The sequence below is a fragment of the Zophobas morio genome, unplaced genomic scaffold, assembly GCF_036711695.1.
Source record: "Zophobas morio isolate AGI-343-1 ecotype UQ-CSIRO unplaced genomic scaffold, CSIRO_AGI_Zmor_V1 ptg000425l, whole genome shotgun sequence".
In the NCBI taxonomy this organism is placed as follows: domain Eukaryota; kingdom Metazoa; phylum Arthropoda; class Insecta; order Coleoptera; family Tenebrionidae; genus Zophobas; species Zophobas morio.
The window spans coordinates 124,008-146,617 of NW_026972529.1; the positions used below are offsets into that span (position 1 = coordinate 124,008).

A 22,610-nucleotide genomic window follows, 5' to 3' on the forward strand; every position below is an offset into this window, starting at 1 on the left:
TGAACAAGTATATATTGTAAAAATATATGAAAGAAAAATTAATTTTCTATTAGTTTATACCAAATTTTTTTTTACTACAATAAAGAAAAACAAATATCACTATTTTTAACCCAAAAAAAAAAAATAAATAAATATAATCATGGAAAAAATTGGTCGAAAGTTATTTAGACAGAACTTCTCCCGCTCGTGAAATACAGTATCACATATTCAGCTTTGTCAATAAAGTCAGATTTTTACAAGGACACATGTACCAATTTTAATAGGTACAGCTAATACCAATGACAGCAGTACTGTATTCCCAAATTTTCAGAAACATGGAGTGAGCTATTCTTGATTTAATCAGTAACATAAATTGTATAAACAATTCTAAAAAATATGAATGCATTGATAATCCACAAGTATAGACTCATAATATTTTGCACGTTTTAGATAAGAATAATTCGGTAAAATTTTGAGATGACGTCATCAATTTTTTGGAGGGGATAAACGGATGAATTTTGATTAACGATTTACCATGCTTACGATAACCTTAAAACGTTTGCAAAATTTCAAAGTTGTTAGTTTTGGAGATAATCTGTCTAACAAAAACTGACACTGATGGCGGACAGACAGACAGAAAAACAGGCAGAAAAACAAACAGACAAACAGACAGACAGACGGAAACGGCAGACTTACTTTTTCGTACTGTGGGGGTCATGTAATACGGGCTATGGTTGTAGCCCCGGCGGAAATAATTAACTTATATCTTGGCCCCACACTTTCTTTTAGTATTAGAAATGCGTTTTAATACCAATTAGAGAAGCACTGAAGGCGGCGTAGACGTAAAATAAAATTTGCCAAAGACAAAGTAAATAAAACAAGTCTGGGCTACAATGAACAATGAAATGTCTCTTCATCTAGATAGTTTATATTTAACATGTGAGGATGGTTATTAATTAATTTAATACTTAGGGATTATCGGATTTAAGAGAATTTTATTATTAGCATAGAATTAGTTCCGTGGTTAGTAAGCGAATGAATCAACACCCTTGATTTAGTCGTAAAAATCGTCGGTATCCATGGGCACGTTCCCGCCGTCTCGTCGCCCACGCCGGTTAGCGTTTTGGTATCGCCTACATACAGTTAAAACTAATAGGTACAACTAAATATTTTATGTCATTTTAATTATATGTACTTTAAAGGTCTATTAAAATCCATCAAAAAAGTGTAGTTTGCAATGTAAAAAATATATCGGTTTGCGTGGAGACTCCCACACCGTATACAGGTGTCTTTTTCATTTGATACAACCTGTAACTTTTTTAATTTTAAAGATAAACCTATAGTTCTGTGAACAGATTTGTATCATTTTAAAATATCTATCTGATCCACACCCTCTTATTATCACTTCCGGTAGAAACGGAAATGACAGCAGCTTCATTTTTTATATGGGACACTGGATTTTTTTTATAAGTGGAAAGCTTGCTTCTTTACTACAAAAAATCAAATATAACCGATATTCAATTAAACCGATATCAATTAAAAATTTATTAGTAATCAATTAATTAATTAAATAAATAATAACACAGGGTTGCACCCAAAAAACTGCATGGGATATTATAGGTGAATTTTATGTTTTTTTGTGTGTAGAATCAAGATCTGAAACTCCTTTTGCTCTATCACGTCAGGATTTTCTACCATTAAGGATTTTTTAATTTTTCTACTCTACAAAAAACGTTAAAAACTAAAAATTTTTCTGACAGACGTGATACACCATTCCTTATGTTTATGACTGTGCTGAACATGAATCTGACATCGAAAAGTACGTATCTTGCACCCTTATCCTTGTAGTCCGATGTAAATTCTAAAAACTTGGTAAAATCGCATTTTTTAAAGGTACAAAAATATATGTTTTCGACATATCGGCCATAATCAGACAACTAAAATTTTATTTAGATTGTTCTCTGAACTATTTTTTGATGCTGAATTCGAATTTCAAATCTGTTTTTTGCTACAAAGTATGCCTTTTGCTCAATACATTTATATATCTGTCAAAATACATCTTTTTGTCCTTACTCATGATACTAAGATGATTATCTTTGGGCGAAATAGATAAATAAATGTGTATAGAAAAATGTTGGTACGTTGAAAAATTTAAAATGGTTTAGTAAATTATAATAGAATACTACATTTGAGTAGTCTTTGTAATTTTATTTCCTCATATTTTGCAAAAAAACTGTACGTGATGAGGCGAAATGGGGGTCATTTTCACATTCAGCACACCAGAAAACATATTTAGTATTCAGTAAAAATATCTCATGCTTCTGAAAAAAAAAATATTTTGCAGACCTGTGTAATTAATTAATCAATTAAGAAGTTATTTAGTAAAATAAGTCAAAAACTATCTACATATTTAATTCAAATCTAGTTGCTTGAAAAATAAGTTTTTGATTTGTTAGACATGCGAAAATGTGTATGGAAAAATTTAATGAAGCTATGCCAATAAAAACATATTAATTTTTCAATCTCTTAGATTTTCATAAAAAAATTGGTCTAAAGTTGTTTAGACAGAACTTCCCTCCCTCCTGAAGTACAGTATCGTATAGTATAATAGTATAAAACATATTCAACTTTGTCGAAAAATTGTAAGATTTGATATTGTGATTTTTTTTTCTGATAAATCTTATAAGTTACAATATAAAGATATGCGTAATGCTAAAGTAAAAGTAAAGCAGAATGCTATGTGTTTGTTTCAAGTAAGTGTTTCTGTTACAAAATGTTATGACGTCATTAACATTTTTACAAAGACACATGTACCAATTTGGATAGGTACAGTCTAATACTATTAATAACAGTACTGTATTCCCAAATTTTTGGAAGCATGGAGTGAGCCGTTATTGATTTAATTAATAAAATGAATGAATCATTCATTCTTTTTTTGCATCACTCTGTATAGGAAATTCGAAAAAATATGAATGCATAGATAAATTAGAAGTATAGACACACAATATTTTGCATGTTTAGATAAGATATATTCGGCAAAATTTTGAGATGACGTTATCAATTTTTTGGAGGGGATAAACGAATAAATTTTGATTAACGATGCTTATGATAACCTTAAAACGTGTGCAAAGTTTCAGAGCATTCGGTTTAGCAGTTTCAAAATTAAATTATAAAATGTTCTCATACAGTTTTGATTTTTGTTTTCTAAAAACCTGGATGTCTAGAGAAAAAAATCAAGATGGATTTATAAACTAAACGTGCAGGAGTATGCTATTTCATCAAATTTAAACAACATCTATTATGTTCAAAGTGACGTCATCACATCGTTGGTGGATTATACAAAGTTTGGTTAGCGTTTTACCATCTGCACGGTATGGATAATGCGTGTATAAAATTTTACAACAATCGGCCCAGTAGTTTCAAAGATTATTTGTCTAAGATAAATTGGCACAGACGGCGGACAGACACACAGACAGACGGAAACGAGTGACTTATGTTTTCGTATTATAGGGGTCATGAAACGTCGAGAAAACATAAAATTAGAAATTCGTCCGATGGACCCTATTACAATACTTAGATTAATAAATAACTGTTTAATTACTATTCTGGAAATAATTTATTATTAAATACTTTTCGAAATTTTCAGTTTTCTCATAACGAAAAATTTTAAAACTACCATAAAAATTGATAAATTGCAAAATATGCACCAGTTACTTGAAATATGCAGCGGAAGGCAAGTATACGCAAATATCAATTTTAGAAGAAGCTGTATTCATCTCTAATTAGCATAATTCGCCCACAAATTAAATATCAAGACTTATGTGCAAAAGATAAGGGATATGTAAATTTCATAAAATCCATTCTCAACTTATAAAGTACGGCGTTTAAAATTTAAATAACACGGTTTTCAAAGTTTACAAAACATGGCGTGCGTGGTTCATAAAATACGGCCTTCTTCGTTTATAACATTGATTCACAACCGAGGAGGGCGCCAAATATTAAGAAGGGGGCGCGAGAATTTAAAATATAACCATGATAAATTCTTATTTTGTGAAAATTAAAAAAATATATGCAGAATATAACAAAATAAAATAAAATATAGAATATAAAAAATATAATTTTGCGTATTGAAGACACAGAATGTTTCAAAGTATTCAAAAGTTAACACGAAAATTTTGAACTTAAGTAGATATAGCAAAACCTCTCTACAACGGACAGCTGTGGTGACTCAGAAAGTGTCCGTTTGAGAGAGGTTGATAAAAAAATAAATATATTTTTGGGAAAACCGGTAAACCCTACAATGTATTAAATGGAATAGCAAGAGAACCATTAGTATGTCATAATAGGGTACCGCGGGCGGTACTCAAAATTAGTTAATCCGTTAAGAGTACCTGAGCTCTTTACCAGGTAAAATCTTGATAACAAATAAATCTGTCCGTTGTGTAGAGGTAAATTGGTATGAGATTTATTAAAATGATACCAAATTTTACTGTCCGGGACCGCTGTTGAGAGGGTCCGTTTTTGGGAGGTTTTATTTCATTACATTTGCTAAGCACACTTTCGGTTTCTTTAAAATTGTCTGCTGATTAGAGATGTCCGCTATGTAGAGATTTTGCTGTACATAGAACAATCTCAACCAGCTTATTATTGGGTGTTTATTTTTCGATTTAACTTGATTTTTACAAAAAGTTTAAAAACAAAATAGTGTCTTGAAAGTATTTTTTTTTTGTAAACTGTAGCTAAAATAGCACATTACATTACGAGGGGGACGCCGACAAAAATTGGTATTAGACAGCGGGGCACGCAACAGAAAACGTTGAGAATACTGATTTATAACGTACGGCGTTCAACATGTCTGGTGTATTTTGTCGACTATAATACTTGTTAATCATAGTCAGCACATCGCAGCAAAAAAGCGTTATGTGTAACTTTCGCAATCAATGTTGCGACAGTTTTCTGAAGAACATCGATGTAATGTATAGGTGTTTTGTGGGTTGCGGGAGTGTGATGCGCCGTGCGCGTGTGCGGTGAGAGTGCAAGAGACAAGAAGAGATAATACAGAGTTCAGTGGCGCACCCAAGGGGGGGGTCAAGAGGCCCCCCCCCCCCCCCAAAACAAATTCTGGTTACTGGTTGAATGTGATGTGGAGTTATAATTATTTATACCTACGTTAAATTAATACAGATTCTTTGTGCTATATTTTCTTATTCGTTCTTGGCCCCCCCCCCAAACATTATTTCTGGGTACGCCGCTGACAGAGTTCGTGGTAAAAAGTGTATAATTATCTCGTATGTATTGTATGAATTTATTGTTGTTAAATTACACAATAAATACATCACCAGTACATAACAATCGATATAGCTAGTGTAAAAATTTTGCAAACTTATGTACTCGTATGTCGTGCCAATTGTAAAAATTTCAAATAAAAAAATAAATCAAAACGCATTTCGAAATTTCATTCCGCAAGGACAGTCACGAGAATATTTTGGCAACCAAAAATCATGTCTTTCTACCGCAGTTATGTTAGATATTGAAATCTTTAAGTCATTAAAAAAAAATTTAATGAAGTAAATTAAAAACTTGTGAAAACAACTGATGTCTGGCGCATTTTGTCGAGAATAACACTGGTTAATAATTTTAGGCACACCGTAGCAAAAAGGATTCAAGAATGTGTAGGTATTTAAAAAAAAAAAGAAAAGATATATGTGCTCGTTTAGTCTTCTAAATGATTGCGGCCAACGAAGTACTCATCTAAAACGTTATAAATACAGCATTATCCGAGCATTATGTGCAATTTTCACAATTAATGTCGCGAATGTTTTCTGATAAACTTTGATAGATATAGCTATTGCAAAGATTTTAAAAACTAATGTTTTTGTGCCAACTATAAAGTTTTCAAGTAAAAAAAAAATAGTTGCATCTTTACAAAGTAAGAAAATCTGCCCGTTACACTCACCTAAAAAGGTCAAAATATAGCAAAATGCATTTGGAAATTTCATTCCGCTAGGACCGTCATAAGAATATTTTGATAACTAAGAGTCACGTCATTTTAATGCAGTAATGTTGGATACTAAAAGTTTGAAGTAATATAAATCGAGCCCATAAAAGTTTTTATTTTTAAAATGAAGTACATAAATTAAAAACTTGTGAAAACAACTTATGTCTGGCGCATTTTGTCAAGAACAACACTGGTTAATCATATTGTAGCAAACAATATTCAAAAATGTCTATTTAAAAAGTAAATTAATCGAGCGCATAAATCTTTATGCGCTCGATTAATTTACTGAATGACAGAGACTTTAGTGAAGCGCTTGTCTAAAACCTTATAATACGGCATTATCCAAGCATTATGTGCAATTTTCGTAATCAATGTTTCAAATGTTTTCTGATAAACTTTTATATAGCTACTGCAAACATTTTGCAAGCGTATGTATTTGTAGCAATTGTAGAGTTCTCAACTTGTGACAACAACCGATGTCTGGCGCATTCTGTCGAGTGTGACACAGGTTAACCATATTTGGCACATTGTAGCAAAAAAGATTAAAAAATGTGTATTGAAAAAAAAACGAAAATATTTGTGTGCTCGTTTAGTCTACTGAATGTCAGAGACTTTATTGCAGCACTCGTCTAAAACGTTATAATACAGCGTTATCCGAGCATTATGTTCAATTTTCACAATCAATGTTGCGAATGTTTTCTGATAAACTTTGATAGATATAGCTTGTGCAAAAATTTTGCAAACTTATGTTTTTGTGCTAATAGTAAAGAGTTGTCAAGTAATAAAAAATAGTTTTATTTTTTATGTTAAATTTACTTCTTTAATAAGAAATCTTCTTAATCAAAATTTTAAAATTATGTGTTTTCATATTCCAGAAATACTGCAAAAACTGTACCTACAAATATAAATTTTCAAAGTAAGAAAGTCTGCCTGTTACACTCACCTAAAAATGTAAAAATAATACAAAATGTCAAAAAGAGTCACGTCACTTTAATGCAGTAATGTTGAATACTGAAAGTTTGAAGTTATTTAAACCCAGCCCATAAACGTTTTTATTTTTAAAGTGAAGTAAATTAAAAACTTTAGAAAACAACATGTCTGGCGCATTTTGTCGAGAACAACATTGGTTAATCATATTTGGCAAAATGTAACAAACAATATTAAAAAATGTGTCTTTAAAAAGAAAAGAAAAGATTTATGCGCTCGTTTAATTTACTGAATGACAGAGACTTTAGTGAAGCACTCGTCTAAAACGTTATAATACGGCATTATCCAAGCATTATGTGCAATTTTCGCAATCAATTTTGCGAATCTTTTCTGATAAACTTTTATACAGCTAGTGCCAACATTTTGCAAGCGTATGTATTTGTGGCAATAATTGTAGAGTTCTCAGCTTGAGAAAACAACCGATGTTTGGCGCATTCTGTCGAGTGTAAAACTGGTTACTCATATTTGGCACATTGTAGCAAAAAAATAAAAAAAAAATTGTAAGTATTTAAAAAGAAAAGAAAAGATTTATACGTTCATGCTACTGAATGACAGACACTTTAGTGAAGCACTCGTCTAAAACGTTATAATACAGCGTTATCCGAGCATTATGTGCAACTGTCACAATCAATGTCGCGAATGTTTTCTCATAAACTTTGGTAGATATAGTTATCGCAAAAATTTTACAAACAAATGTTTTTGTGCCAGTTGTAAAGTTTTCAAGTAAAAAAAACAGTTGTATCTTTAGAAAGTAAGAAAATCTGCCCGTTATACTCACCTAAAAATGTCAAAATAAGACAAAATGCATTTCGAAATTTCATTTCGCAAGGACCGCCATGAGAATGTATTGACAAGTAAGAGTCACGTCGGTTTAATGCAGTAATGTTGAATACTGAAAGTTTGAAGTCATTTAAATCCAGCTCATAAACGTTTTTATTTTTAAAATGGAGTAAATTAAAAACTTTAGAAAACAACATGTCTGGCGCATTTTGTCGACAACAACACTGGTTAATCATATTTGGCAAATTGTAACAAACAATATTAAAAAATGTATCTTGAAAAGAAAAGAAAAGATTTATGTGCTCGTTTAATTTACTGAATGACAGAGACTTTAGTAAAGCACTCGTCTAAAACGTTATAATACGGCATTATCCAAGCATTATGTGCAATTTTCGCAATCAATTTTGCGAATCTTTTCTGATAAACTTTTATACAGCTAGTGCCAACATTTTGCAAGCGTATGTATTTGTGGCAGTTGTAGAGTTCTCAGCTTGAGGAAACAACCGATATTTGGCGCATTCTGTCAAGTGTAAAACTGGTTACTCATATTTGGCACATTGTAGCAAAAAAATAAAAAAAAATTGTAAGTATTTAAAAAGGAAAGAAAAGATTTATACGCTCATGCTACTGAATGACAGACACTTTAGTGAAGCACTCATTTAAAACGTTATAATACAGCGTTATCCGAGCATTATGTGCAACTGTCACAATCAATGTCGCGAATGGTTTCTCATAAACTTTGATAGATATAGTTATCGCAAAAATTTTACAAACTAATGTTTTTGTGCCAGTTGTAAAGTTTTCAACTAAAAAAATAACAGTTGTATCTTTACAAAGTAAGAAAATCTGCCTGTTATAGTCACCTAAAAAGGTCAAAATAAGACAAAATGCATTTCGCAATTTCATTTCGTTAGGACCGTCATGAGAATGTATTGACAAGTAAGAGTCACGTCGGTTTAATGCAGTAATGTTGAATACTGAAAGTATGAAGTCATTTAAATCCAGCCCATAAACGTTTTTATTTTTAAAATGAAGTAAATTAAAAACTTTAGAAAACAACATGTCTGGTGCATTTTGTCGAGAACAAAACTGGTTAATCACATTTAGCACATTGTAGCAAACAAAATTAAAAAATTGTATTTAAAAATAAAAGAAAAGATTTATGCGCTCGTTTAGTCTACTGAATGACAGAGACTTTAGTAAAGCACTCGTCTAAAACGTTATCCTACAGCATTATCCGAGCATTATGTGCAATTTTCACAATCAATATCGCGAATGTTTTCTGATAAACTTTGATACATATAGCTATTGCAAAAATTTTACAAACTAATATTTTTGTGAAAATTGTAAAGTTTTCAAGTAAAAGAAATAGTTACATCTTTACAAAGTAAAAAAATCTACCTGCTACACGCACCTAAAAATGTCAAAATACGGCAAAATGCATTTGGAAATTTCATTCCGCTAGAACCGTCATGAGAATGTATTGACAACTAAGAGTCACGTCGGTTTAATGCAGTAATGTTGAATATTGAATGTTTGAAGTCATTTAAATCCAGCTCATAAACGTTTTTATGTTTAAAATGAAGTAAATTAAAAACTATAGAAAACAACATGTCTGGTACATTTTGTCGAGAACAACACTGGTTAATCACATTTGGCACATTGTAGCAAAAAATTAAAAAATCTGTATTTAAAACGAAAAGAAAAGATTTATGCGCTCATTTAGTCTTCTGAATAATAGAGACTTTAACGAAGCACTCGTTTAGAACGTTATAATACAGCAATTATCCACGCATCATGTGCATTTTCGTAATCAAAGTTCCCATTGTTTTTTGATAAACTTTGATATAGCTAGTGCAAAAATTTTTGCAAACGTTTGTATTTGTGGCAATTGTAAAGTTTTCAAGTCACAAAAATAGGTTTATCTTTTATGTTAAATTTACTTCTTTAATCAGAAATTTTCTTAATCAAAATTTTAAAATTATATATTTCCATATTCACGGCAAACTGTAAAAACTGTACCCACCAATACGAATTTTCAAAATAAGAACGCCTGCCCTTTACACTTATCTAAAAATGTCAAAGTAAGGCAAAATCCATTTCGAAATTTTATTCCTCTAGGACCGTCCCGTGAATATTATGATAACCAAAAGTCACATTTAAATCGAACCCAAAAACGTTTTGATTTTTGAAATGAAGTAAATTAAAACTTGAAAACAACTGATGTCTGTCGCATTTTGTCGAGAATAACACTGGTTAATCATCTTTGGCACATTGTAGCTAAAAAGAATAACAGATGTGTATTTAAAAAGGAAAGAAAACATTTATGCGCTTGTGTAGTTTACTGAATGACAAAGACTATAATGAAGGACTTGTGTAAAACGTTGTAATACCGCATTATCCAAGCATACTGTGCAAATTTCCTAATCAATTTTGCGAAAGGTTTCTGGGATCAAGTTTGCTAGTATTAGTGAAAGAATTAAAAACTGGTTTTGCTAATTGCAAAGTTTCCAAAACGACAAATAGTTTTACCTTTTGTTCACTTCAGATGACTTATCTGAAACTTTCTTGTTCAAAATTTAAAAATTATTATTTTTCGTAATTTTCGATATGTATTCCCAAAGTTATAAAATGTAAATTTTTAAAGTAAATAAATCTACCTGTTACACCTATTTCATGATGTCAAAATAAGGCTCGACTTGTTCCAAATGTAAAACTTCCAAATTAAAAATTGTTTTACCTTTTGCTTCCTGTGCTTGATTAATCTACAATTTTTTGAGGTTTTAAGAGAGCGAATGTTTGTGGTTACCTCAGCGCTGCAACGGCAATGTTCGTAAGCATTCTATTTATTAAAATGCATAACAGAGACATCTGTTGCAAAAACTGACTTTGCTCGACTTAAGACCTTTTGTCTATAATAGTCGCAAAATGTAGTATTTTAAGAAAGTAAAACTGCAGATTACTTGAGCAAAATTGATGGCAGATTTCTCGCCTAAGCCTTCTTAAAACAATACATGCTCGGCTAGGGTTGATGCGATAATAATAATAATAATAATAATAGCCATGACGATATACAACGCTCTAGGCCCGTGCCATTATTACACATCTTAGCAGGCGAAGGGGGTACACCGGCCTAAGAGTTTAATGGCTTTATAGTGATTCTACTCATATTCAGATGGCGATGAAGTTGGTAAGTCAGAAATGGCATAACACAATTTGTGTGTGTCTCAGCTAGTCTCTTAGGCCCGAATATTCTCTAGCCCCGTGGAACGTTTATGTGTTATCCTGACTGTGTTGAAAAATTTACCAGGATGTCTACTTGGACATTGACAACTCCACCATCATATTATAATTAACATTTATACAAAATATTGTAAACATGAAAGCTTGAATAAATCTATTTGATTTAAAATTCGGAAATTGATATGTTTTCATGTAATTAAACGAAAAATTGAGCAAGGTTGGTTGCATACTACATTCGCAATGATTTGCAACACTTACAACAGAACACAGCGGCTTTACAATTAAGCTTTCATCTTGAGAACAGCAATGCAAATCTTAAGTTTTATATTTTCGTTTATTTAGTCTCGAATTCAACGGTTTTGCAATTCTGCATTCCTGTTTGCAGAAAGCAATTACTTGCACGTTTGTGTTTACTCTCGAGTTAAAAATACGAGCTGTGAATTTAAGACATTTTTTATTATATTATAAAATTTAATACAATATTAACATGTAAAGTCAGTGTTTAAAATTACAAAAATATCAAAAATTATCACAACTTGTAAACAAAACAAAAAAAAAACAAAAGAGACAGCTGATCCACTAGTTTCATCTTCGCTTAGTTCTCTGATACTGGATCCAGTTGTACACGTCTCGACCACTGCGATCAGAGAAGAGCTGGTTCGTTTCAACAAATTCTGCACACAGCTTCGGTGGTGCCAAATGACCCCTGGATATGTATTGCGAAAAATGTCTCTGCATTAAAGACATTTGCTCTGAGGTGAATGGTTTCTTTCCTCTTCTCTTTACAGGAGTTATTTGCAATTTCTGCTTTATCTCCGCGATTGTCGTTTTTCTTGGTGATTTCTGCGATTTTGGTGACTTCGTGTTCAAAGTTCCCCTGTGACTCGATATTTTTTTCTTTGGTGTTTCAATCCTCCGGTCTTCAGTACTGGCTCTCGCTATAAAAAATATCAGCAATGATATACAATTTTCTAGACTTTTCAGCATACGTACCCCCTACTTTTTCAGAAAGCGCTTCTTGTGTAGTATGTGTAACTTTGTCACACTTTCGACGATCCGAAGGCACTTCAGTAATATTGTCTGTAGTATAACATTCTATCACACCTGATTGTGAGACTTGAGTGTCTGTTGATACCTCCTGCATGAGGTTCGTTTCCATTCTGTTGATTGTACTTTCTGTTGAACAGGTAGTTTCAAACGAATCCAAACTGAGATTGTCTCCTAATAATTCTTCAGAGGTAATATGATCGTCTAACGCCGGATCCTCTTCAGGTACTGGTAAATCTTGTGCAATAGTGAGTATTTCGTCGAGACTTTTACCTCTGTATGAAAAGAGTTCTTCTCCATCTACGATAGTCAAAAATTTTGCCCACCCTGTTAGTTGAAATAAAAGTTCGTCTTGTCGATATACTTGTTCATGGACTTTCTGACTATGACCCATCAATTTTGCAATCTGACCGATTTCATTGTCATTCATTGTTAACAATTGGGAAAGGGTTGCGACTTGTTTTCTTAAATAAGTGGAACGTAAAAGATGCGGTTCTTCAGCACCACATTTCTCTGAGTAATCTCTTAAAACAACTGAAGCATCGATAAACATCGCTCTCGTAGGTATACCAAAAAGGTAATTGTTTGAATAGGGAACACCAGCTTCTTTTCGATATTGGAGAAACATATCTAGATACCTACAACACAATCAAAAATCTTTTAAAAAGTAGAAAAATCAAAGTACTCATTTACCTGCATTGATTTTCGTCCAACAGCACATGTAATATATGTAGACGCTTTCCAATCAAAGTCATAACTTTGTATTTATTCGCTAACTCCCGTTGATACATTGGAAGGGATTGAAGTATTTCATCATCAAGTTCGATTTTTTTGTTATACAATTCCAACGACATACTTGCAACTTCACTGACTCTACGTCTATTGTACACAATAACTCTTGCCAACGCAGCCTTTCCTAATTTTAGCCATGTGTCGAAATCGAAACCGTCCTGTAACCGTTGATACGCCTGCTCCGCTTCAGAAACTATCAATGTGGAAAATAATTTAACGTCCTTTGCCTTTGGTAAATTATGTAATTTGGCTGCTTTTCTTTGCAAGCTGGTTCGACCAGCTGACCTGCCAACATAGATTCCATAGTTTTTATCATGGAGAGTTTTGAAATTGTCGAAACGGCCACGCTCTTCACATTGTGTGGGAAGATTATGAGTTAAATAATCAACGTTAAGTGCGTCTAAAAGAAATGTAATACTCGATCGTAAAGCTTTTGCCAGACTTGGCTTTCCAAACTCGCCTGTTTCCTTGTCAAGTGAACACAAATTGAAAACTCCCTCTAGTAAGGCATCATAACCTCCATAGAGTATCAGATCTTCAAAATCCAGAATGGAGGGGTTTATGTCTTTAACATCTAAAATCAATCGTGCCATTCTACGCAAATGTTGGCGATCGTTCTTTAATGCGCTGTATGAACCACGATGCATTAAGGAATATCTTTCAGCAACAAGTTTCAAACATTTATCTTCTAATATCTCGTGTAGAATTAGCCCAACTTGAACAGGCTCTAAGAAAGCGAGAAAAAGTTTCTGACTGAAAGAATTCGCTGTAAATTCCTTCTGGATAATCTTAAAGCGAGCTTCTTTAAGCACATTTCTTCTATTTGGTGGCCGTCCAGTACATTTGCGTTCATGTCGAGCAAAGTTTCTGGTCATTATTTCACCAAAACAATTTGGGCAAGTAATTAAATTGGAGGCTTGTCCTGTCACTACTCTCCTTATAGCAATTTTTTCCTCACAGGTGGCATTTTTGTTAAAATTATAATCACCCTTTCGCCTGATCTCTCGTAACGCAGCATTCCGTTCCACACTATTAGCTTTCATAGTCATAATATTTTTCACTTCTTCCTGATCTTTGTGTTTTCGAAGAATATGTGAAGACATTTCAACAAAAAACTGTTCACAGAAATAACAACAATGGCGTTTTCCTTTGGTTTTTGACGTTAATGGGTTTACTAGGGCAGAAGAACCACAATCCATAATTAACGGTGTTATGAACTTACGTTCCTCTTCAATCGGCAGTTCCTCCCCTATTAATTTTCCGACGGGGAGACAGTAACGAACTTTCACTTGGATTTCACGTTCGCCAAAATTTCTAGACAGCAGCACAAGTGTTCTGTTTTTGTCGGAAAGTTTATTACCTACAACAAAAATTAAACTTCGATTTGCATTTTTTTGTTACTATACATACATTTATGGTCTGTCGCGGGCAAACCAGAATACAAAAATCCGCTGATGGTATTGTCATCTCCACTGCAAGCATCACAAACGTAATGCCCTTCATGTAAAACGGTGTGTATCTTCATTGAAACGAAACATTTCTTTATATAAATGGTCAAATGAGCGGAAATCCTGCAGTTTGATTCTTCAACAGGCGAAACCAATGGCGTAAACATCAAGTCAAAGTCTTCATTGCGGTTCGAGGTAGTGGGCATTGAAGAACTACTTGAACTTTGTCCTTCTATAAATATTTGAAAAATTATTAGAACATTATAAACGACTAATATTAGGTATAACGTAAGTTGTAAAAATCTCTACAGATGAGAGTAACTTACTTTTCAAATGGCATTGCATACATTATTTATTGGGTTGTTCCAGAGAATTATACAGGGTTAGTATAAAGTCCCGAAACGTTTGAATAACTTTGTTATTTGAAAAGTTTTTTTTTCTGAAATTTGCTTTGGATGTATAATTAAACATGGCAACTTTAATGGAACACCCAGATGTTGTTTCACTAGAAATAAACAAGTTGATAATTTCTGAAATTAGTTTTTTATTCTGCATCAGAAAATGCCAAAAAACCTGTATGTTGTAATCAATGCAATCAATGTTGTAGGTATATATCCAAAAAAAATTTCAGCAAAAAACTTTTCAAATAAAGTTATTCGCCCGTTCCGGGACTTTATACTAACCCTGTATATTAAAATATACTACATTTAGGTATCAGGCATAGCTAGAAAAAATTTTTCTAGTTATTTAAAAAAAAAAGTTTTGGTATGCCAAAAGTCTTATTTGCAACTTACATAACACCCGATTGGTGGTTTGGAGTTTAACATTTGAGTTAAGAAAAGATTTTTCAGATGGACGAATAAAAATATGTGATGGATGTGTGTAAGTTGTTTGTTTTCAAAAATGTGTAATATTGGTTTATGTTTATGCACGAAAGTATATTGGAAATAGCATATGTATAATGTATAGGTAATTAGTGTTACATGTGTTATGTAAGTTACGTTTATTATGTTAAGTTAGGTACTAATCATTTTTATAGCATCTTTGGAAATGTTAGCAAGAAAGCTAACGAAAAAAAATTGACATTTTAATAAAATTGATCAGAATCCGAGAAAATAGAAACCTGAGTTTAAGACAAGAGTAAAAAAATCTAAGTCGGCCATTAAAAAGACGTTTTGGATTTTTTTTACAAAAAGCCTGAATATTTCGTAATTATAATTACTTAATGAAATACCTACCTCCTTCAAACAATCTTTTCTTGCAAGTCTGTAACTGAGACTTCGTGTGCTCAGATGTTTCGCCATTTTCATCGCTTTCTTCTGACACTTCAGAAGTTGGCTCATATTCTTCGTCGGTAGCATTACTTTGGAAAGGTTCTTCGTCGCTGTCACTTATCTCGTATCGGCTGCAGGGTACGTATTCAAAAACGATCTCTTCTATTGGTCGCACCAAATCAACTTGCCAACATTCTGTGTCCTCTAAATGTTGTTTTGCCAATTTCAAAACATTCAGATCTATAGAAGAAGATTGACATGAAATAGATTGATTATAAAGAGTAGAAATGAGTTACCTGAACTACTCATTATAACATTGTCCAGCATCCTTTTTTTGAGTGTTTTATGCCATATTTGAAAGATTTTAGGAGTTCCCTCTGAATATGTCAGGTGATGGGTAAGACGTTTTTTTTTTCTGAAAAATAAGTGATGAACTCGTTAAGACCATAACACAAACACTGGTTCTAAAATTTCTTGGGCGAAACGAAAAAGAAAAAATGCGAAAACATGACAATTTTTTGCTTTGAGCCAGATACACCTTGCCACATATTGGTGTATCGAACTTTTGAAATATCGTGTTTTAATTTTTTTGTTTTGAAGCAAGAAAACAAAATTCCCGTTTTGTTTCTATTTTGAAACCGGAAAACGGGTTTTTCCTGCTTGTTAAGTATTTTTGTTTGAAGCGAATAATTACATAATTATAAGTACCAAATGAAGTTCCAAGATTCCACTACTGATCACAAGCTAAATTTCTAACAATTTTCTACGAAAGCAAAAAGCGAAACTACTTACCAATGCAATCTTTTGACTTCAGTCATTGAAGCGCACAAGGGATCAGGGCAGAAATATAAAACTGTGTCGTCCTCTTCTAAGACCACCACTCTGGCATGAGATAAGCATTGTTCACAAATAACATGCCCGCATGTGACTAAGTAGAAAGACTTACTGGGCAACAATGGCAATCTACAGGAGTGGCATACAATTTTTCCTAATAAAAAAAAGTGAAAAATAAAATGTCAAACACATTTTGTCATAACATACTCATGAGGGGCAACGGATAGTTTTCTTGAGGCTTACAGACTACACATGTTTTTCTTATACAAGTTTCTGTTCTTGTGAGCTCCCTTGTACACATATGATTCTGGATATCTGCTTTATAACTATTTGTTATAACATAGGCTAGCCGACGCAGTTCGATATTAATATTTTGTGAAAAAGGCATCTCCTCACTTTCAACCTGCTCTATTTCCTGCGGAGTTAAATTATGTACCATGATGCACTTTAAACTGCCCAAACATTGGATCTTGTTACATATAATAAATTCATGGCGGTATTTGCACTGAACCCTTCTACATCTCTTCATTAAGAACTCTCTGCAGGGAGTGGGTGTTAAAATTCTAAAAACGAGATCATATAGCACATAAAATTTCAGCGGATCGAACCGATGAGCTACTGAAGCTGATCGATTAAATTGGAGTCAAAGACGAAAAATTAAAAAAAAAAGTACCAATAAAAGAAAGTGGACAACTTCCCTCCTCTATTTGGCCTCTGCATACAGGGCATTGAGGCATATCACGTGCAATCAATTCTCTTAAACAACCTTCGCAAGTACTATGCATACAAGGGTTCAAAATGCACCAAGAGGTCATGCTTATTTCGGAGAAACAGACTGGACAAATAAACTTATCATTTTCTTGTTCCTCTATTGTCCTATGAGTAAATTTGCATTTGCTTCCGTATTTACAGTTGCCGAATTGTCTAAATTCTTGACAAATGCCCGAAATTTGTAATGTTCTCAACGTCTCGTACCTCATGGTGTCGCTTTGATATAGCGTTTCTCTGTACTGGATTTCATCTTTTGAGGACACATGAAGGTATCGACAGTACTCTCTATGACATCTCTCCATTTGAAAGTCCCGACAGAACTTATAGGGATGCTTTAAATTGCACATCGGATCTTTACATTCCCCCTTCGAGAATTTCGTACAATAACTACGACAAAAATAAATACTGAAACTTTGACTTGAAGTGTTGCACTTTAATCAAAATATAATCTAGTGTTGAAAAATTGTGACTTCAAAGAGATTAATTAAAAACTGTTTTCAGGGAACAATTTGAATATACACCGTTTTTTTAGGAGTTGCGTATTTTTTACTTTTATACAGGATGGCAGGTTTGAATTGCCAAACGTTAACGCAAGCTGTATCACTTCAAATCAAGCAAGAAATCATCCTTAAGAAGTTGGGGTCGCAAATGTGCTGTTATCGACCTTGCCAATTTTGCCGTTAGTACTCTTTCTGACCCTGCGTTAATAGATCCTCAAAAGCGTATTTTAATTCGGATTGGAGCAAACTATGGCCCCAACTTCTTAATAATTGTTGGTTTGTTTTGACGTGATAATGCAGCTTGTGTTATCGTTTGACACTTTGTATAACATAAAATTGTAAGTGAATTATTTTAAAATGAAATCAAAACATGCATGTTGAACTTACTATTTCTAAATTTCACGTAAACAATACGTTACTGTACTTTTTATCTTCTGTTAATGGGAAGAATATATCCAATAATTACAAAATTAAAAAAATGCTGATATGTACTTATCATTTTTGTTATTTTTTTGTTCTATATCGCTGCTTTTCTAAATGTGCATGTCCAGAGTTTCCCTCACTTTCAGAGTATTCTAATTTTTTTATTATTACCTATTCGTAGTTTTTTCAAAATACTTTTTAATGAGATATTACAAATTTCGCAGGGCGAGTCATTTACCGCGCGTTCCTTGATGTTTCATCAATTATTAGAAATGATAATTTATTTTTGAAATTCCGATGCCACGTTGGCACGCTATTCCAATTTTCTTCAATTTTTTTGGGAATGAAAGTATTCACAAATAAAATCGCAGCAGGGTTATTTTTTAAATTTGTGTAACAAGATTTTGTGGAAAGACGCGCTTTGTTGTGGTATAAATAAAATTAAATCTTCATGTACATAATGTTTATCAAAAAAATAAGTATTACAATTTTCAAATAACGATATTCCAATTTTTTCAAATACAACATCATGTATTTTATTATCGCATCTCATTCTATTTTTTGTTTTCTTCCCCATTTGTTAAGTATTTTCTATATTTAAAGTTGAGAGTTCCTATGTTTTTTTTTTTACTTTTTTAAGAGACATTGACATATTGAAAAAATGAGCACAAAATTAGAATAAGATATCGTAATAAAACACTGTGTGCTAATGGAAAAATATAAATATCCATATTTGTAAATTGTATTAAACTATCAGAACTTTTTTAAACAATGGGTATTTTAAAATTTGATTTAATTGGTACGACAACAAAGTGCCAAATATTGTAACACACAATTTGCGATTTTTTTGATAACTCTTTCATTGTCGAAAGAATTAAAAAAAAAAGGAATAACGTGGCAACCTCGCAATCGATTTTAAATGATAAATTATGCTTATAAAAACCAGGAAATGGCTAGTAAATGTAGAAATATATGGGCGTTTCATTAAAAAAAAAAAAAAACAAGCAGTGTCCCAACCCTAATAAACTGAAGATTCTGAGTTAAATAAAAATAATTTTAGCATACAGCCCTCAAAGTATCGTAAATTTTGGTGCTTGACTTTTTTTCTAACAATTTATGAGTTATCGATGACCGCGTGTTTTGTGACTCACCCTGTATAATGATATGAAATTTTTGCGATAAAATTCAGGTCTGTTAGAAGAAGAAAGAAAGCAAGCCAATACAACTAGATTTTAATAACTACCCAAGCTCTAATCTACTCCCACTACTAGCACTATTAACATATACTCTTTTCTACTGTGTTGTTAAATAACTGCGTAACACATTAGACAAATTTTTTGATTAATTGAAGCCAATGGACTTAAAATATATTCAAATTGATAGCAGGGCGTTCCGATTTTATTGTTCTGTTGTATAACTGACGCGAAGTAGTTTTTATCATTTGCGAAAGTTGCAGACTCGATATTGTCCCTAGACCAGGGTTGGCCTGACTTTTTGATTTAAATCGTAATTTAAACCAAGTATTTTTTTTTTAATCATTGATTTAAATCATTCTTGATTTTTTAAATTTTCTTTTTGAATTACGAGCATATAATGCATGTTACAGTCTTTTAAATGCAATTTAATTCAATAAGGGTACTACCTGAGTGCCGCCGCAATTTACGTAGATTTTTCCGGGACACCACGAAGGCGAAAGATCCGTTACAATTTACAAGTACAATCCAATTCTCCTAACTTTGGCAGTGTCGTAAATTAATAGCAAAAAACAAGCATCTGGCATGTTTACGTTTACGTCTACAATGGATGCAGACCCTTTCAAGCTTTCAATAAAAGAAACTGACAATGGTTTTACGACACTTTCCCAAAATTAATAGAATTAGACTCTTGGAACGTAAAGTATTTATTTCGTCAGCTGCAGTTTACATTTGCCGATAGAGGCACGATTCAAACTAGGCAGAGCCGCATTTGTGAATGTATGAAAATACCTAGAAAATGAAAATTACAACAACTACTAAAATATAGCTTTTAAAAACTGAATAAAAATAATTAAAAGTTAAAATTTAGTTACATAACTTTTAATTTTTGTCTCACTACTTTTGAAGTTTGAATTACTGTGGGTAACCGAAAAACTAAAAAAATCAAAGAAAAATTAAAAACATTAAAAAAAACAAAAAAAATGTAATTTAAAAACTAATCATTGATTTTTGATTTTTTTTTTAATCCGATTTTTTCCAACCCTGACATAGACATATATGTATTTATAAAAATTTAGCAAACTAGCATTAGCATTTTTATTGTTTTACTCTTAGAAAGCCATTTTTGTGAAAAATTTTGTTTTTGTCGTAGAAGCTTATCGATTGAAATCAAACTGTATCACTACAAGAGCAGCATAAAAATGCAAGTACTAAAAACAATCTACAACATTTTTCAACTTTCGTATTCCTTATGGGCAGCATATGTTTTTAAACTTTAACAAAAGCAATAGTAAGTTAAAAATTTGAAAAAGAAAAAAATACCAGGCTACGGCAAAAACGTTGAAACAAGATCAATTTAATAACACTAACAGAAAGATCGCTAAGAAATAAATATCTGAATTTTTATGATAACGGAACTTTAATGTTGTTTTAGATGTAATTTTTTTCAAGTCTGAGGTCATTGATAAATGAGCTTTTTTTCTTGATTACCAATATGGATCAACCACATAATTTAACAGTATTTCTAACTGAATTCAAAAAGATGGCACACTGAAATACATTTACTTTTAAATATGAAAGTATTCTCTATTCAGGCCCTTATTTTACGCCACCCGACTCTACGACTACTTTTGCGTTAAAATTAAGTTTTTGATTTTTTTTATAATTACTTTGTGTGGTTAATGGCGGTCGTCATTCAACAAATACATCGGACTAATGATACACAACTAAAATGTATAAAAATCTAAGTGAAAAAATGACCACCAAACCACTGTGGCCGGAACTCCCCTAGCGTTATCTGCACAACACGTTTTGTTCAACAATTTAAGCCAAAGTATAGAATCACCAGAAATTATTGTTATTGAAGTGCGTAATAAAAAAAATTATTCACCTACCTTTCTCTAGAACGACCTAGGCCAGAACTTCCTGCTTCCGAGTCACACATATTGTGATAAAATTCACTTTTTTTACGTAACAACGATGGCAGAATAAACAACGATGGCAGAATAAACAACGATGGCAGAATAAACAACGATGGCAGAATAAACAACGATGGCACAATAAACAACAATAGCGTGATAACAACAACAGCGGCTACATTCGACTCTTCGTTACAACTACAAATTGGAGACTGACGGGACGCGGTGGTAGGCTGGTAGGTTGGCGGCAAGTGCAGTAGACAGTATTGCACAATATTATTACACTTGCTACAGATTTCCAAGGTCAACGAGACAACGCTGGATGCATCAGATGCAGATGCATCGTTCCCTAATTTGATTTAAATGTTTGCAGTAAAATAACGATGAGTAACATTTTCATGCTGGCATATAACGCAGACAAATAAACTTTAAAATTATTCAATACGCTACGATACTGCTATCAATGGTTACCTATTTATCAGTAAAAAATTAGAAATTTGTCATTCTCGTTAATATTTTGAGCCTCAATAAAGTGGCAACAGCGCTGAAAATTTCAATTCAAGTCAATTTTTAATTAAAAAAGCGATATTCTGTTTAACATTAAAATAACAGAGACGTTAATCTCTTACTATCTTATTTGTAAATATGCAAATTAAGTTTCGCATTGCTGTTCGCAATATGAATGGAAAATTGCAACACCGTTTTGGTAATACCAAACGAGAATTCTAATAATATAACCTATAAATTTTTGACTTTATTTCTGCTTTCAGGACTAAGAGACTTCTCTTAGCGGTGTTACGGGGATAAGCACGTTATGATACGATTTCACCTTTGATGCCTAAATAATTATTACTTAACAAGATATTCCGCTTCCTTTTAGGGATGAATATTAAATTTTGATTTGGAACTTTTGAAAGTCAAGTTCTTACTGAAAATTCTATTTTTATGAATCATTACAAAAAAATTGTTACAAAACAACGAAAGCGGCTTCATAAATTTACGTATCTATTCTAGAAATTGGTATATTCAGAAAAATGCAGTTTGTTGAGTTAACTATTAAAATTTTGGTAATGACGGAACGCGTCCTATGAAAAAAAATGCTTCTTTAATTTCAAAACGTGTATTTAACTCGAGAGTAAATAAACGTAAAGATAAATATGCAACTTAAGTTTAGCATAGCTGTTCGCTTCATGAATGCAAAATTGCAACACCCTTTTGGCAATACAAACAGAAATGCTAATAACATAACTTCAAAATTTTTGGCCCAATTTACGTTTTCGATCCAAATAGCCGTCTCTTATCGTATGAGGATCGCGGAAATAAAGCACCTTAAGCAAATTTATAGACGTTTACGAATAAATGATTATTTAATCACACATTCCGTTTTTACATTCTGACTGTTAGACAGATTTTGAAAACTCT

The 22,610-nt window shown here is 32.3% G+C and overlaps 1 protein-coding gene and 1 long non-coding RNA gene across 5 annotated transcripts; one reads left to right on the plus strand and one right to left on the minus strand.

Annotated features, from left to right (window-relative positions):
- The first annotated feature begins 10,800 nt into the window (after positions 1-10,800).
- LOC135120828 (uncharacterized) lies at positions 10,801-11,164 on the plus strand. The gene is made up of 2 exons (XR_010278758.1): positions 10,801-10,934; positions 10,988-11,164. It is a non-coding gene; the product is annotated as an uncharacterized LOC135120828 (long non-coding RNA).
- Positions 11,165-11,424: 260 nt separating this feature from the next.
- Positions 11,425-21,468, minus strand: LOC135120826 (uncharacterized). 4 transcript variants are annotated; one of them, XM_064045146.1, is made up of 10 exons: positions 21,165-21,468; positions 16,590-17,540; positions 16,341-16,536; positions 15,845-15,963; positions 15,513-15,788; positions 14,237-14,506; positions 13,287-14,186; positions 12,728-13,226; positions 11,981-12,672; positions 11,425-11,925 (listed from the first exon to the last, which is right to left on the minus strand). In XM_064045146.1, exons 4-10 carry the CDS (start codon positions 15,873-15,875, stop codon positions 11,573-11,575), a joined length of 3,021 nt encoding a protein of 1,006 aa, XP_063901216.1. In that variant the 5' UTR covers positions 15,876-15,963; positions 16,341-16,536; positions 16,590-17,540; positions 21,165-21,468; the 3' UTR covers positions 11,425-11,572. The 4 variants fall into 4 exon arrangements, with proteins under 4 accessions (XP_063901216.1, XP_063901214.1, XP_063901215.1 ...); XM_064045144.1 differs by having other exon boundaries at positions 12,728-14,186; positions 16,590-16,945; positions 17,056-17,540; positions 21,165-21,465; XM_064045145.1 differs by having other exon boundaries at positions 12,728-14,186; positions 16,590-16,945; positions 21,165-21,465.
- Positions 21,469-22,610: the final 1,142 nt, after the last annotated feature.